The 17,881-nt window shown below is 42.7% G+C and overlaps 1 protein-coding gene across 4 annotated transcripts in view; it reads right to left on the bottom strand.

Moving 5' to 3' along the window:
• The window catches only part of LOC117006030 (protein spinster homolog 2-like), a 135,205-nt gene that overhangs the window by 82,701 nt on the left and 34,623 nt on the right, over positions 1-17,881 (bottom strand). For all 4 annotated transcript variants that reach the window (XR_004419939.2, XM_033078251.2, XM_033078253.2 and 1 more), the window contains exon 2: positions 16,271-16,336. Coding sequence is in view for 3 of the 4 variants with exons in the window: in XM_033078251.2 (XP_032934142.1) it covers positions 16,271-16,336 (66 nt within the window). In the remaining variant the exon portion in view is untranslated. The remainder of the gene's footprint in view (positions 1-16,270; positions 16,337-17,881) is intronic.

Here is a 17,881-nt window from a genome sequence, read left to right as displayed (position 1 = left end):
TAGGATGCAGTAGGAATTATTCTGTCTCAATGTCAAAACCTACTTCCTTCAGCAATAGAGAACAGGATAGAGATGAGACACTTGTACTGGGTGTTACTAATAAATTCCTTGCTACATGTTATTTATCAACAACAGCAGTTTCCTAAGAAAAAAGAAAAGAAAAACAAGGCAATAGGAAGTGCTTCCCCTTCTCTTCAGAGCGGAATCAAGAGCTCCTCATGTATTTGTCACAACTGAGGGAGATCATCTGATATATTCTCATCCCACAGCTTTCAGACTTAAGGTTTGTTTGGGTTTGTTTTTAAAATTAAAATCCTAAAAAAATTATAATTCCACAGTGAGAATGTCTTGCTGACCTCTAGACACAGCTCTCAGTATCTGCTGGTTGCATTTACAGAGTTAGAAACTGCAGTAGCCAAACCTTCACTTCCCAGATGTGCCACAGGCAGCTGGGACACAGGACAGCTCACTCACTGGTCCATCCCAGAGAGAGGGATTTGGGGAAGGCTGGAGCAGGGATGAAACACTAATCTTAAAGAAATTAGGATTTTAGTTAAAAGTTAGAAGAAACTGGGCTTGAGATAGTTACCTGAAACTTAAATAATTGATTCCTGTCAATTTATGTTTGCTTAGCTGTGCTTGCAATGGGAAAGGATGAAACTGGTAGTTAGGTCCAAAGAACACAAACAATTGCAACCAGAAACTCATTCTTTGCAAAACTGGAGTTGCCCCAAAAGCCATTTGTATTGTCATTGATAGAAAAGGTCAGGGTGAGGAAGACTCACCTTACAGTAATTTCACGAATACAAGTCGCACTGTTTTGACCAAAATTTTGCTCCCATACCGGGAATGCAGCTAATATTCAGGTGCGGCCAATATGTGAATAATTTTCTGACATTTTCAACCCTGGGAGTGCAAACCAAGTCAGTGCAAACTGCAAAGTCGAGCCCCTGCCAGTAAAACCCGGCATTTACGCGGTTGTTACAAATTGGTTACTCTGTTGCGCGGCAGGTGGAGCTGCTCTGTGCGGGCAGCACAGGGGGTGGGGAAGGCGGGGCAGCTCCCTCCTGCTGGCCCCGTGGCTCGGATGAGGCAGGGGCAGCTCTCTCCGCTTGGCCCCGCGGCTTGGGGGAAGGCGGGCAGCTCTCTCCTGCTGGCCCCGCGGCTCGGGGGGCTCCCATCCCCACGTGCCGCCGCCGCAGGAGCAGGCAGGCTCCATCCCCGGCTCCCATCGCCGCTGCGGGTGCCGGCGGGCTCTGTGCCCCCCCTGCCGCCGTGGGGCAGCGCCGGGCCGTGGTGACCGAGCCCAGTGGTGGCGGCGGCCGGCCCCGAGCAGCCCCGCCGAGCGGCAGCGCCGAGCTGGGCCACCCAGCCCTGTCGGCAGCCCAGAGCCCTCATGGCCCGAATCGAGCCAGTAAACCCCGCCCTGCCGCGATTCGGTTACTATTTGGCAACTTTGTTGCACGTGGGTCCTCCCTGCAAACAACAGAGCGGCTTATACTCGGGTGCGGCTTATTTATGGACAAAGAACGAAATGTTTGCCAACAGCCGGCCATGTGGCTTATACTCAGTGCGGCTTGTATTCGTGAATTTACTGTACTTCCTCCTTCTAAGACCCCTCCCCACAAAAACGACCCCAGACTTCATTCAAGAAGCCAACCACGCTGCTTAATAGCCATTACAGCTAATTACCATGGGAAGCAGGGATGGTATTATGAATATGTATTTGTTTGAACCTTTTGTCAATAAATAGGCTCTGTGACCACCTGTAATTTTGCAGTGGGTATTAGGGGGTTACCCCACGCTGCTGCCCAGCCCTGAATAAACACACCCTTTGTAACTTTAAATTGTTAGAGAGTCTTTTGTCCGTCACTGTTGAGTATCAGTATTAGACCAATACTCATATTTTGGTAAATCAGGGATGCTGCTTTTGCCAGCAGTCTTGGCCAGAAAGAGACCCTCAGCCATTGCCTCCCACCAGGGCCACAAACCCAGGGGGATTTTGGAGCTACCAATCCTGATGGCTGCACTGCTGGGAGCCAAGTGAATGCTGAGAGAAGGAGAAGCTACATCAAAGCCTTGAAATGGGGAATGGAGAGGGGGACCCAGCTCTTTGCTGACATTCTCCCCAGGCTGGCACTGGGACTGATTGATTTATTTTAATTCTCTTTACAGTTCTTTAGGGGGCTGTTGTACCATCTATAGTGGGCTTGGCAAAACACATGCTCCCTCTTTGGAAGAGAAAATGGCCAAAATCTCATTTTAATGATGGAATTGGCTGTCAACCACCACAGCACCAACAGCCTTGGGACAGCATCTAACCTGGCAGGACACGGGGATGAAATGAGACTTTGCTCTCAATTTTAATGTCTATCATTGGCACCCACCAAAGTTCTCCAACTTAGAGATAAACCTGAAGATATTTCTGCATATTATGAGCTCCAGAAATTGCTCAGGAAAGCATGTAAGCACAGGCAAATGGGCAGGAAAGGAGCTGGCGTGAATGAGAGACAGCCAGGGCACCCTAGATCTTGTCTGAAGGTTATCACCAAGGCACAGGAGCAAAGCACTGATGTCTGGACAGGGAAGGACAAGGAATCACATTCACAGTGATTGTGATTCACAGTGTGTGTTTGTGCATGTGCAGATAAAAGTCAGAGTTTGGTAGCAAACTCCTTCCACACCATTTTTTGCAAAACTGTTCCCTTTCCAACTCAAGCCATACATCTTCAAGAGCACTTTTAGCAGATCAGTAAAATGCCATCTTTTAAAATCAATAAAACTCAAGAACTTAATATGGAAATTATCAATCTGAAGGGAAAAAATACAGATTCATCTCTGTACTACAGCTGACTTTTTCACAGGGGTCAGTGTGCATCTTTCTGAATTTCTAAACACATTGACCACCCTGCTCTCACACTGCCTGCCTCTAGATATCTGGAGGAAGGCAAACGTTTGTCAAATTGAATTCTAAGGGATGAAAATATATTATTTCTCATCATGAAAACTTCAAGAGGACATCTAAAATATCTGATTTTTATTCATTTGCTCTAAGATGCAGACAGTGTCAGCAAGGGGTACTGCTCTTAAAATCCTGCCATCTGGAGCCTTATGCTAATTTACTTTTTTTAGGAATAGAAGTCACTGTGGAATAGGAATTTGCTAAAATTCACAGAAGATATAGATATAAAAGCCATTGCAGGTAATTGCTTTGGTTTGATGCTGATCCAAAAACCCAGAATTGTCTTATTTTCCTCAAACATTTCCCTCCTCCCAGGGCCCTAAGTGCTATTGATAGCTTCACCTTTATTTGCAGAGGAAACACACACATTTCATAACACTGCCCAGCCAATCCTTACTTCTGAAAAGCTGTTTGCTGGTCACAGAGGGAAATTCTGTATTTTCTCCTGCTCAATTACCTGCTTTTTTTAGAGTTGCCTGGAAAATACAAAGTGTCTTGTGCAATGACAGCTCTCTATATAAGCTACCACCCATTAGTCACTGGCCCAAAATCCCAGTAACTTTACAGGGGAAATTTCTCTAGTGCTGTGTTTCAATTCTCAGCACCAACACAGAAATAGAAAAAAAAAAATCATCTCTCTGTGGAATCTCCCTAACAGCCATGTCCATCTTTCAGCCTAAGGCATTGCCAGTGAATAAATAAGTCCCCCAGTAAAATATCTTTCATGTAATCTCAGGAGACCACTTCATAAGAACACAAGAACAATGACAACAGATCAGAAAACCGTGCAGCCTTGCATCCTGTCTGTGACAGGGACAGCAATCAGCTCTTTCCAAGGAAAGTACACAGAATTCCTACACAGGCAGTTGAATTACTCAGAGGCTGGCTTCAGCCCTCCCAACAATTATAATGTGTTATCCACATAAAGATCTGATCTTTTCAGCTCAGGTCCTGACCATATTCCTCATGACATTCATTTCCACAAGCTTTCCTCTCTTCCCTGATAAGTTTTTGGAATGCTTTCCAGCAAACTGACCCCTACTGATTGTTTCTGCATTGTGAAGAAAAAAAAAATCAGAAAAACAACACCCCACATCCTTTTCAGGGCATTCATTATGTTAAGTGATTTTGCATTACCCCCCTCTTATTTTTGAGGAGAAGCAAATTAAAACTAATACTTTTTGAAACTTCTCCTGTGAGAAGGAAGTGGAGGGTGTGCATGAGAGGGTGTGAGTGCAGAAGGGGCTGGGGCTAGCTGGTCTGGGGCTAGCTGGTCTGGACCAGACATGCTGGCACAAAGTGTGGTTTGTGTGTAAATGCACTTGCTGTCTGGTTTCATTATCAATCACAAACCCTCTACAAGGCAAGGAAGGAACCATTTGCTCTCATTTACAAGAACCTTGAGCTGATTCTCATTTATTACCCATCATTAAACACACACAGCAACGGACACAGTGCTCGGACACAATCACCACAGCTGCAAGAATAAAATGCTGAACCACTTCCTAGTCTGATTAACAGCCCTGTGAGGGTCAGGGAGGAGTCTGAGCACCAGACAAGATCTACCTTTGGCTAAACAAGACTCCAGGCCTCAGCAGGTGTAAAGCTGCTTTCTCCTGTGAAAGCACACCAGGTAACTCAATCTATTCTCCTCTGAGAGTCTGGCACCTAAACTACAACACAGATATAGATATAAAAAACTAGCTGCTGATTTATCTATCTAGGTGTATAAATAAAGACAGATATTTATTTTAAAATGCTACAGGCTTCCCAGACAACCACCAAACCCCACGTAACAAGATCCACAAGCAAGCCAGAGGCATTTTGAAGATGACTTTAGGACATCCAGAACAGCCTCATCTCCCACAGTTTTGTATGTCCAGCAAGCTTTAGAGAGAGTCTCACCATCATTCAAGTGGTCTGAGAACAGCTCAGGGACCATGAATATGTTCTGCCTCCTATCCAATGCCACACCATGCCCATCAGCACATGAATAACTCCCTGCCAAGGGACTGAGCCATGGGCTGACCCATCTGTTTTTCCAGATGCCAGTAACTTTTGCATCACAAAGTAAATGCAAAGAAACATCATCACTGACTGCTATTTGGAACTGTATATGGAGGACTAGGACAGGAGCTGAATGACCATCAGGCCACAAATAAACACCAACAGTGATGAGCAGCCTTCATCCCACTGTGAAGAGATATCACAGGATGTGGAGAAGCCTCTCACACCATTCTAAGTGGTGTTTGACAGAATTATTTGCCAATTCAATGTTGCTTGCAGTATTTAGAGAAGCTCCTGCCCCTTGCTGTTATAAATGGCAATTCAGACAAAGAGCAAGTGTTTCACAGTGCCTGGGGGGTCTTCAAAAAGGGACAAATTAGTTTAAGGAAATTGTTGAAATACTGGCATATCCCAGTGTTTAACTTGCCATGGTTTGGAAAGGGATTACAGCTACACTGGAGAATGAATCTCTGTTTTACAGTTGTTATTTCTGAGATTATCACCCATGTGTCATTCCTGACTTGGAAAAATACTCTAATGCCAGACTGAGCAGTTCCAGGAGTGAGCTTTGCAACTGAACTTGCTCCTATGGATAAAAGAACATGACATCTGTAGAACACTCCAGGGATAATCACAGTTTCAGTATCCAGGGAGTGTGACTGGACCCTGTTTTAAATAATCCCTCAGTTTAGATTTCTTTGGACCTGTATGTTTCTGGGAGAACAAGCACCACTGGAACAAAACCCATCCTGAAACAAATACTGCAATGCGCAAGGTTTGCAAATGCAATTCCTTCATGCATCATCAATTATATTAATGGAAAAAAGGAAAGGCAATACTTGCTAAATCCAGGGATTGTCAAGGTATTAAAGAAGCCCATTTCAATTAGGTCTAAAAATGGAGAAGGTGAGGCTGATGAGTGACCAGTGGCCCATCTGGTGTTGGTTTGTGCTCAGTGCCTGTTCCAGTCCCCTCCCAGGAGAGCAGAAATGCCCGAGGTGCCAGCTGAGCTCTGCTGTCACTGTCCTATTCAGCTGGAACTGAACCTTGGGCTTGCCATGCTGCTGCCAGAAGTTTATTTGCCTGGTGACTAGACAAGAAACCAGTTTCTGAACTATGAATCCAGAAAGAATAAGTTTAGTAAGTACAAAGAAGGAAAATTATCACATCTTTTATATACAATGCAAATATTTTCTCTGCTCAGTGTGTCATATACTGTCCAAGTCTCTGGGAGGTGTAACATTAGCAGCTGCTAGGAATATCTCACTGGGGAGCTTTTAGTGAAAATTCAATATCCATTGTATAATATCCTTTATTAAACCTCTCCTGCCATAAAACCTCCTCTATGAGAACAAAGACAACTTTGGACAATTTGCTTTTCAGGAAAATGTTTGCTCTCTTCACACTTGTTTTTCCTAGAGATTTTTTTTTTTAATATTTTCTCTTTGTTTTTCCACCCTCCCCCTCAATATGACATATTTGCTGTCACACTCACTAATAATTTTCCCCAGCATCACATCCATGGGTTTCAAAGCAGTTGGCAGGCAGCATGACTGCTACATCAGCCAAAAGCTGGAACTACCTGAAGGCTCTGGGTGGGTAAAGCAGGAATGAATCCATCCTTTTATAAGAATGTAAGAATTTTCTGAGAAATGCAACCCTTAGAGACAGCCCCTCTTTCCAGGCCACAGGACTCAGGCACAGAGGCAGTCTGAGCTCCCAGAGCTGTAACAGCAGTGGCACCCCAGGGGTGCTCCTGTGAGCCCCTGCCCTGTGAATCGTGGGCAGCACTGTGATGGTGGGAAATGCCAGTTTGAAAATCAATTCAGTACATTCTCTTGGATGGTGAGAACTAAACAGCAAAAATTATGAGACATTTTCATCCTCCTGTTCTGTAATTTTACGTTCAAGAAGAAAGATAAAGGAGATGGATTTATCTAGTGAAATATTGCATGGATCTCACCATAACAACTGTTTACATCAGCCCTTCTGAACTAATACCTATTTTTAGTGTCAGGCTTTTAAAAGATTCTTAGCTCAATCACTAATTTTGAGCTTTTAATTTACCCTGGGAGCAATTTTTCTGGTGGAATTAGTGACACTTCACTTTGATTTGCAGGTAGAATTAATAAGTTAAGCATTCATATGTCCTAAACTACACCTGTAAGATGGAAAGTTGCTTTTCAAAACAAGCCCAAGTGCTTAAATTGAATGGAACTCAGTAAAGATTTTCTTTTTATTTTCTTCTTTCCTGTTTTTTTAATTGGTGGCAAAGTTATTCTTTAACTCACCCATCTTTCTTAACATGACTCATTCTATCACAAAGGCTCTCAGGAAACAGTACCTTTCTTTGTCAAATTTTGTCAATGATTTCTAGTGCTCAAGAGGTGTGACCAAGGACACTAAGAGAATTTTATTGTTACTTAGACTGCCAGGAAGGCTGGACAAAACCACAGGATGCTGAAGACACAAAGACAGTGCTGACAACTGATACCATCAACTGCTGAGGTGACCAGGACCACTCACATCCCAGGGTGAGGCAGAGCCAAGGAAAAATGCAGTAACAGTGAATAAGGCAGAATTAAAAACATAGAATTCAGAGTGTATTTCAAACACCTTTCAAGGAAAACAAAACAAATCCAATTCAATCCCAGACAGACAAATCCTCTGCTGAAAATTTCACTGTGTAACTCTTAGCAAGGTTGGTTTCAACAGGCATTCATCAGAGGCTGACAGGGGATCATCCTGCCTCCTGATGATCCAGACAAAGAAGGAGACAGGAAAGGACACAGAGAAGAGAGCACCTTGGCCACCACTGACTGCTGGGGAGTCCTGTGCAGGGCCAGGAGTTGGACTTCATGATCCTTGTGGGTCCCTGCCAACTCAGAACCCTCAATGACTCTATGAACTCAGAATTTACAACAGAGAACTCAAAGCTCAAACTGTTTTACCCTTACTGTCTCCCTAATTCACTTCCAAGTCCAGCCCAACAGAAATTTATTGTAACCATCCATTTAAAGTTTGTGCAGCTCCAAATAAGCAAGCTATTGCAACTCCTTAGGTCTTTAGGGCAACTCTTTGCAGGAAAGGTGTATTACTATTAATGTTCTCACTTCAACACCACTGTCCCACAAGGAAATAAATTAGAGGTACCTCATCTCCAGTTCAGCTCACCTACAAAGAACAAGGAGAATGATGCAGAAGGAGAATATGTGAAGTAAGTCATCTGTAAACATTAGTGAATGAAAAGTTTGAAAGGAGCAAATGGTTAAAATTGTTCAAATGTTTAATTATTAATAACCTAATGTATAACTGAGTGAGGGAATAAAAGGCATCAGAACTGAACTTTCCCTAGAAATATCCTTTCCACTGAAACCAAAGCACTTCCCTGTTTGCAGCAGCAATGACCACAAGAATGTGTGTGAACCCCTCCTCCTCCTAAGTCATCCCATCAAAGCACTGTTGGTTTTTCACCCGTGATTGAAAAACCTAAGCCTTCCACAGTCATTTGACTACCTTGAAAACAACTGGAGAGAGTTTTAGCAAAACATGTTTATATACATTTACATGACTGTAAAGTGAATTTACATGACTGTACAGTGAATTAGGGAAAGTAATGGATTATGATCAATAATATTTTCTCTCCAAAACTGGGCTCCCCATATAATTTAAGCAGAAAATGTGTCTCTATAATCCTACATCAGCATACAGGAAACATCCCCAAATATGTGCATGTGCTGGGGGCAAGGGGAGAGCATTGGGAGATTGATACAACAATACACCATTCATGCAAGTCAGGATTACTTGTGTTAATTGGAATCCAGTTCTGCAGGCTGCTAACACTACCCAATACCATGAAGAATGTTCACTTTTTACGTAAGTGATGCCCTGGAATTCATTTTCAAAGCCACAAGTGTCTGTGAGTGAGTCATTCCTCCTCAGGTGCATGTGGGTTTTTATATGGGAATCACTGCAGCCCTGCTGACCTGTCCCTGCTTCTGCCATGGCTACAGTTCCCAAAACTGTGGCCCACAACATAACAACAAGTTCTTCCAGCCAGACATGCAGCAATGCTACTTTTAGAGTGGGAATAAATCACTATACAAACTTGATTGTAAGGATGCAGAGTGTTCTGGTACACAGCCCAAAAGGTTTAAGAAGCACTGGTTTGGAGGAAAAGTCACCAGCAACTCCAGATAGGACATCAGAGAAACAAAACAACTGCATGGACTGGTCCAGGACCCCAACATTGCCACTACTGCAAACACAGCCCTGCACTTCCAGAGTCTTCTGGATGCTGTGTTACAGCACCAACCTGTGCTCTCCATTCCCAAACAGCACCTTCAGTGCTCAGTCCTCACACTCTGTCAACACTGTTTGGGTTATCCAAGTGATACCTCAAATCAACACCACCTCCCACAGCAATGCTTCCAACAGTGCTGTATCACCCTGGGGATCTCCCAGGGCACACAGACCAAGCCTGACCTCTTCATCACCTGATCTCACCCTGCTCATTCCCACTGCACCCTGCAGAACTGCAGCTCTGTGCTCTAAAAAAACCCAGAGTTCTCCATGTGTGGGAGACAAGACAAAACCAAAACAACCTTAAAATAAATCTTTTCAGAGAGAGCACTTGAGGCTCCCCTGGGATGAAGCATGTTAAATATATAAAATGTACTATAAATATATAAAATGTGCTATAAAAAATAGGTCTATTCTCTCACTCCCAGCTCATAGAAGATCCCCTTCACTTAAGGTAAGGCAAAAAACCTCTTCCCTTCTGTGCTAACACCTTTACATTGGGCCCAAGATGTACCAACAGCAACTGATACCATACTGAGATCATGCACAAACACTCCACACTTGAAAATTAAACTTATAGGCACAGTGAAAGCAAGATTTAAAGATTTACTACCAAAAGCTATTAGTGCCACTGAAGAAGGGGAGGAAGAAAGTAACCTATTTTTAAGGTTTTTGAATATAAGTCCACAGTTCCCTTCCACCAACTGGTAGCCATTAAATACATAATAACTGATAATATAAATGTTCATCTCCTTCTCTCATAATTACAGCTACAGTGGGAATGAAAAAAGTCAAGGGAGCCAGACCAGCCCTTCTGAACTATTTGTGCACAAAACAGTGCAGACATCAGTTACATGAGACTGCACTGCTGGTACTAAGAGGAAAATGTTGTTTGCAAGTATTACACAATAGCAACAAAAATCCTGTTTTCCACTATACAGTGCTTGAATCCAATTCTGAGATCCGAGGAATATATGTGGGGGATGGACAGGCTGTGTTAAAAGATGTGGGGACTTTGGATGGAATAATAGCTACTTCTCTAAAATCTGTGGGAAATCTTTCCCCTCATTATTATAATAAATTACAGAAGTGAAGACAACCTTGGCAAGAGGTGCCTGAACTGCAGCCTGAGGGAAAATAGGCCAATTTCTAGTGATAGAAGAGATGTGCAACAGCAGCACAAGTGCAAGTTCCCCTCACAACACCCAGCCCAAGTACCTGAAAGGCCAATAGTCAGGACAAACTTTCCTTGTGCAAAGTAGAAAGACAGGATGGGGAAATGAATTGTTACTTTGTGCTACTGGCCATGCACTACCATAAAGTGGAGATATTAATGAAGACAAGGCAGTCTGGAGAGTTTCCCTGTTCTAGTAGCCTGCACTCATCTGCTGACATGAGCAACAGAAAGACAAAATACAGCACCAGCTGAAGCACTTCCCTCCTCTCAGCAGGAAGCAAGGACACCTTCCCTTCCCTTCCCTGACCATTTTACCCTCTCCAAAGAATATTTACTTTGCAGAGCTGTCCAGTGAGAACACAGGCTGTAAATGGCATTTTTATAGTTTGGTCCTTGGTGTGTGGGGACTGGGCCAGGGCACAAACACATTTTTTCTCTGACCTGCTCACTGATTCAAGACAATACTTTCATTCTTGATTGCAGCGGCATTTCCAAATAGGTTTAACTGCTTTCATGAATCAGACCCTCAGACTGCCATGACTTCTCAGGATGTCAAACAGCATTCTAGCACACAGGAAAAAGGTCTGTCTGAACTTGTAAAGGATTTAGATGGGAAATAATCAAGCCCTGGACTATGTCAACTCAATCCAGTAAAATAAGACCAACCCCTGTCCCAACATTAATCAAGGCATATTGAAAGAGCCCTGCTTTCTCCTCTTCATTGCTTAAACTGACCTTGCTTAATCCCTACATCAGCAGCATCCTACAGAAGGTGGAAAAATGTCAGAAAAAAGAACACAAAGTCAGGTATGGAGGGGGAAATGGGAAGAAAGGTTTTGCTCATTGTTGAAAGAACTTAGAGATCTCCTGGCAGAAAGAGAACTCCACCTTGTCCTGCTATTTTGAGCACCAGATTGCCAGAGAAGTAAGCTGGATTTAATAATGCTCAGTGTTGTTGGAAGCAGAGGAGAAGGCAGTGGGTAGGACATGATGGACCAAACCATTTGCAGTCATAAGAAGAGCAAGCACAAAGCATTCCATAAGCATTCTATCTCTTGGACACCTGAGGAACCACCTCCTTTGGAAGTGCTCAGGTGCAGGAAGCCATTCACCCAAAAGGAAAGCCCATGGACTTGAAACAGAAAACAGAAAGTGTTTAGAGTGTGATTTTCTCTGTTCTAGCAAGAACAGTTAAGCAGGTGCAGTAGGAAGCAAAAGGTAAAGATGTAGCTCAGTTCTGCAGAGCACAGCTGAAGAGAAAGCATCTATCTGGGGAGAAGCAAATGGTAGAAAAGAAATAAGCAGCACCTTCAACTCGTGTAATATGCACATACTCAGGGTAGCACCTGGAGAATGTGGTGTCTGCATGGAATAAATAAAAATGTTAGAGAGGTACAGCTGCCACCATAAGCCAATGACAAGAAGATGGGAGTCAAAGGGAACTGAATTCATCAAGTCTGATTTATCCCACCATTGTGCTGCACTCACTTCATGGAGATCCCTTCTCAGTGCATGTGTCTGTAACTTGGTGGGAAGAACCACAGCACACCAGAGCTGATGGTGTATTTGCAAGGTTGTAACCTCCTGCAAGGTCACACTACCTCAGCTCAAGAGGTAGGGCAACACAGGTAGATAAAAGTTCCCCTTTTCAAATGATCAGAGATTGTAGCTGGAACTGACCCTTACAGGAAAAGTGAGCTCATAACAAGACTTGTGAAAAAGTACCTGGCATTGCTTGGCTTTCTGGGAAAGCTGGGGCTGCAAGGCATCTGGGGGAATGCCCATCTCCCTGCACATGAGGAAAGACAAGTTCCTTCAGAGCCCCAGTTATCTGTGATTATTCACCTCTAATGAGTCTTGCAGATCTCTCACCTCCTCACATTTCCTGGCTGGTGACCTTACACTCTACACCAGCAGGGCTGTCCTCTAGTGACATCTCTGAGCTCTTCCTGCAGACAGACACTTCTCCCTCTGCATTTCCACGGAATCCCTGCAATAACCTCCATTTGATACCTCTCAGTTTCCACCTGCAGAAGTCCCTGAGCTGGAATTTTCTGGTTTGGAGGATTCAGGTGCCCAGTAAAAAGACCAAATCTCTGGGTCTAAGCACTAACCTTGTTAATTAATTAATTCATAACACTAATGCTGCCTGTTCAGGAACTGGACTGTAATTCTCACCCTGGCTCTGCCTCAGACCTGCTGTGTCACTTTGGGCAGGTAATTTTTCCCATCTGGCTTTCTTGGTTTCCCCATCCAGCCTTATAAGCCCTCCTGGTATAAAATATCCTGAGATCTTTGGACAACAAACTGTATCATGAGCCAGTTACTGCTATTATTAGAGCTCTTGTGTGCTACAGAGACACAAAAGCAAAATAAATTCAAGGCTGCAGAGAGCAGACAGAGCAATAAAGCACAAAAACTGTAGAAAGAAGGGAAAATAATCTAGTCCAAAGAAGAGTAGAGCAGTGGGGCATTACTCCTATAGTATAATGTATATGGAAGGATAACACTCTTTTGAAGAGCTCTACAAATGCAGTTGGCCACCTTCTTAGTCTTTGTGTTCCCAGCGGCCTATAGTTCTGTAGCTGCTCCCACCTAACTGCACACACAATTAAGACTTTTTCTATGGTTTGGTTTATAAATGCATTGACTGACTACAGCTCAAGTAGGCACAGAGATGCTCTACACCCTCTGAGTTGAGCCAGGTTTATCCTTTCTCTAGCTGGGAAAAGCAGCCAGTGAGAACTGAAAAGCACATGAATACTTGGATGCAGACCTAAACCAATATTTACACAACTGCATATGCAGTGCTTTAAAAAGGAAGATCAGCACACGATTACAGCATCATCTGGAGGTAAGTGAGGCTCAAATCACCACAGTTTTATGTGTTACTCTAGAATGCTACTGAGCAAGCAGCAGTTGTGCTCCATCTGTCACTGTGTCCTCTGCTGTCACAGGATCTTTGCTGTAGAGACTACCATGGTCTGCTTCTTTCCATTATGGATGAGGCTGGACTGTCCTGTGATTTTTCTGTACAGGGAGTTACAATGTCCCTCTAACCAGTTTACATTATCTCCTGGTTAAATAGCAGCTTGTCTGTCAGGATTAATATAAAAGAAGACAAAAATTCTATTTGTGTCTGCAACTCCTAAGGAACAAGTAACCTTTGCTTTCCAGACGACATCAAAAGCTGAAAATATGGATTGGCTTGCCAGTGATCAGAGGGAGAGAGGTACCAGAGCAGCTGTGCCTGCAAAGAGTGGGGTGTGGGATGAAGACAGGGGCAAGCATTACCTTTGGAGGATTTCTTTTCCCCACTTCGTTTTGATTTTCAGAACCATTTCCTCCTAAAAATTTGTGCAACCTTGTTTCTCAGTTACAAGGCTTTTAAAATTTTTTTAAGTAGTTTTTATTTTATTGCCTTTCTGATGGATGATATGAACTGCCAGCAAACACTACATTTCACTCCCCCTCATTAAATGTTGTAAATAAATTTAGGACTGATTTAGATGTAGGATTAACAACCTGAGTGTGTTTATTCACTCTTTATTCAGAGGACATAATCAGGAACAGTCTTTTGTCTCACATCACTCAGAGTTAGCAGGACCACCTCATGGGAAGCAAACAATATTAGTGTCTCTGCTGGCAAAGGAACTGCTCAGGGTTAAGGCAGAAGAGTGGGACACACCCGGCCTGGCCCCAGCTTTGCTCCAGACTCCTTCTGCATCCCTGGGCAAGTGGTTTTACACTCTGCACCATTCCCCCTCGTTTTAACATCGAGGAGGTCAGATTTAGAGAAAGGACAAAAGATTAGAAGCAATGTTTGAGGTGGTTTAGAGCATCATCTCATGTTTAACCAGGATTAGGGATATCTGGGCCATGTGCCACCTGCCAACACAGAAACTTGGTAAGTTGGAGTAACAGACTTAATCAGCTTTCAGTTGTGTGTCTCTACCCTTATTTACATGAGATGGTGTTTTATTTTCTGAGCACTCTTTTCCTCTGATAGCACTGTGATTAGTACATTATTATCTATATTGCAGGAGCAAACTCTAGCCCTCAGTTTTCAGATCAGCAAAAAACCCCAAGAGAAAACACTGCTTTTCCTAAAGCAACAATTACCTGTTAGAAAACCTAACACACTCAAGAGCAATGCTGCAATATCTCACTGATGTGTTTTCAGATGCTCTGTGTGTTTGATAGAGAAATAAATAACATATCTTGCAATTAGCAAATGAATATCCTGTTGAAGTTAGCTTTTACTTGCTGTCAGTGAATAATCTTCAGAAGGATTCCATCCACTGAGGGGAATGAAGATTAAATACACGCTTTGGCAAGTGTCCTTTTCCACCAGTATATTTTCTTAAAAGCACTTTGTGTCTAATGATACATTGAGGACCTGTTCCTCTGAGTGCAATAAATAAATACAAATAATTGCTGTAGAAAAGAATCTGACAGACAACCAGTGCCAATTTGGGCATAATTGATTGATGCTACTTATAATCAGTGACACTTGTAAAGCTGAAACCTTCTGTTCTGGACACATGCTGCTGAGCTGAGCTCTGCTGTCCCACAAGGGCAGCATTTTTAAAACATTTAATACAAATTGTTTGCATTACAACATTACCAAGAAGCTGCAACCACAGATGAGGACCCTGCTGTGCCATGGACTTCAGGAAGTAAAAAAGAAGGGGATTTTGCAGTGGTTCACAAAGTTTGAAATCAAAGATCAATTGATGGAGCTCCAGAATAGTCACACCTTTAGTGTGATCATACAGAATGAATGATTTTATACAATTCAGTGTTGGGCACAGTTTCACAGACAAGCTCCTGACAGGTGTTTGATATCCACTGTGATAGCATGGGAAAACATGTCTTGCTGGCACACTATTTCAAAACCTAAATTCTCACTTTTTCACAGATGCAGTTGTTCCAGTGTGGGTCCCTCAGACAGATGACAGTGACAAGACAGCCACAGCACTACAAATCTGTGACTCTAATTAATAGTTCTGTAGGAGGTTTTCAAACTGGACTGTTTTCTTAAAATGTTGAATTTCTTAAAAACTTTCAACTCTCCATGAGGATCAAACATCTGTCATATCTACATGAGACTGGCACTCACTGTCATCCCTGCAGCCCAGGGACTACAGCCAGAGAAGCTGGGGTTCCCCCAGATGTGTGAGACAGGAAAATTCCTGTCGCATTAAAAGGACATCAGAATTGTAATAATCCTTCCTTACACAAGAACAGAAATGTGAGCAGCTCACAGCACCAAAATTCGAGGGCTATTGTTAATCCATGACTTCTCATGGGTGCAGTGGTTGTTAGCTTTGTCTACAGCTTTCATCCTCAGGTTCTTGCCCCAGTGAGTTTTACATTTTCATGCCACACCATGCTCCCAGGGACTGTCCATTCAGCAGATTCTTCAAGCACTTGAAGGGCAAAATACATCACACTTATTACCAACCTAAAGAAGTGAACAGCATCCTGCTGTTGGTTTATTGTGAGTTTTCTAATCTAGGGGAAGTAACCATCTCCTGTCTGAATTTAGGTCTTGTAAATAAAATCATTAGGTTCATTTGCTTTTGGTCCATTCTATACTCAAGTCATTCTGAGACCCAATCTCCTGCCCAACAGCAAATCAAGGGGAAAAAACCCTTATGTTCATTTAGCTTCCCAGTCAGAGTGTGTTTATTCACCTTTCTAAGAGTAGATTTCACAACCAGTAATTCCCATGCATCATAATGAAGAAATCTGTAGGCACCCATTGGGACAAAGAGAATGTTAAAAAGACCAGTGAGAGAAGAAACACCTTTTCTTACCTGTCTGCAACAAGCCAGCCCCGCTGTCTTTAACTCCAAAGTGCTGCTGGATGTCCAGTAACACACCTACAAAAAAAGCACAGAATATGCTCAGCCTTTGAAAAGCATTCAACTCAAACCTTTTGTGACTCATCAGCAAAGCTTCAAATTCCAGTTTAAACACATAACTTCCAAAGGTTGCATTTTTTTTTCCCTGTACATGCACACTCAGTAATTTTGGGCTACTGCAATAAAAGCAGAGGTGGGCAGATACAACATCATGAATGGGAATTAAATCCTGATGAATGCAAACTTTTCCTTTCTACTTGAATAAGATCAGGCTTTTCTTTTTGTGTGTGTGTTGTTTATTTTTTTCATAATCCAGACCTCTTACTTCTGCAATTTCACAGAAATACAGAGAAACTGATTCTGCACCTAAGGTGCTTCAAATGGTTTGACAAGACAGATTGAATCCAAGACAAGTTTTAACAAATCTCTGCTGGGAGGAGATGTGACAGATTGATAACAATGATGAAAGGTTTCATATTTAACTAGTTCTGGGGAGTTTTTACTTTCAAAGCAAATATAACAAACATATTTTAAAAACCTTAGTAAAGTGACCAGACACTCAGATTTAAAGCAACTACAAACAGAACCAAACCAAATCTTATGTCTTCCTTGAATCTCAATATATTAATTGGCACAAGTAAAATTAACAGGTTGTGAAGTATTTATACATTTAACTAGATTTAACATTTTTGTACCAAACATTTTGACACATGTAACATCAGGTATATGAGACAGCCATGATTTTGTAACCAACAGGAAAACCCACAGCAGAGCTGTAATAACTCATTTGGGGGCACACAGGTTTGCCAAGCTATACATGGTCCAGTGGTCTCAGATGCAGATCCATAGGTCTGAATATTTGTCAGTGTTCTAAATAACCAGCACTTGACTTTCTGGGTCTGGAATAGAGGCTGGTGCTCTCTCTAGATCTGGGACTTTCTTATTTAGATTACTGTCTTCCCCAAACCTGAGGATATGCAAGTTTCTTTTTTAAAAACAAGAAAACCATTCTCTAACTATACTGAGTATTCACAGAAATTCACCTCAAGCTCAAATTCTGATCTAAGGCTTTATCCAAAATAATTTTTCACATCTCTGCAGGTTAGAGAAATCACCTGAGCACCAACCTGAATCACTCACCATAAATGTCCTAGCTCTTGGGACTGCCAAGATCACACTAAGTGACAAACACAGAGAGATAAAAGACCCAGAGATAACTATTCCCAGAAGACATGTGGGACAATGCCAAGGGAACAGCCATAAATTAAAGATACTAAAGGAAAAGAAGAGGATGGAGAGAAGGGGGAAAAAAGCAAGAAAGTTCATTTGAGCTATTCTGTACTACTGGTACATCACCATTTCCTCAGGACAGCAATCAGGTGGGCTTTGGGCCTCAGCATCTGCCCAAAAACATTAGTTCAACCTCCTGCAATAACTCCCCTTCTTCCCTGCTGTCCCATCAGACTATTTAGCCCCAAACAAGAAGGCTGGGGAAGGGTGTGAACCTAATGAATGTCTGTCATTACTGATAAAGGAGGGTAGATGCAGAGCTTCACACTGGTG

The sequence above is a fragment of the Catharus ustulatus genome, chromosome 22 (assembly GCF_009819885.2).
Source record: "Catharus ustulatus isolate bCatUst1 chromosome 22, bCatUst1.pri.v2, whole genome shotgun sequence".
NCBI lineage: Eukaryota > Metazoa > Chordata > Aves > Passeriformes > Turdidae > Catharus > Catharus ustulatus.
The sequence above is the reverse complement of the archived record's forward strand: the minus strand, read 5'-3'. Positions and strand labels throughout refer to the sequence as shown.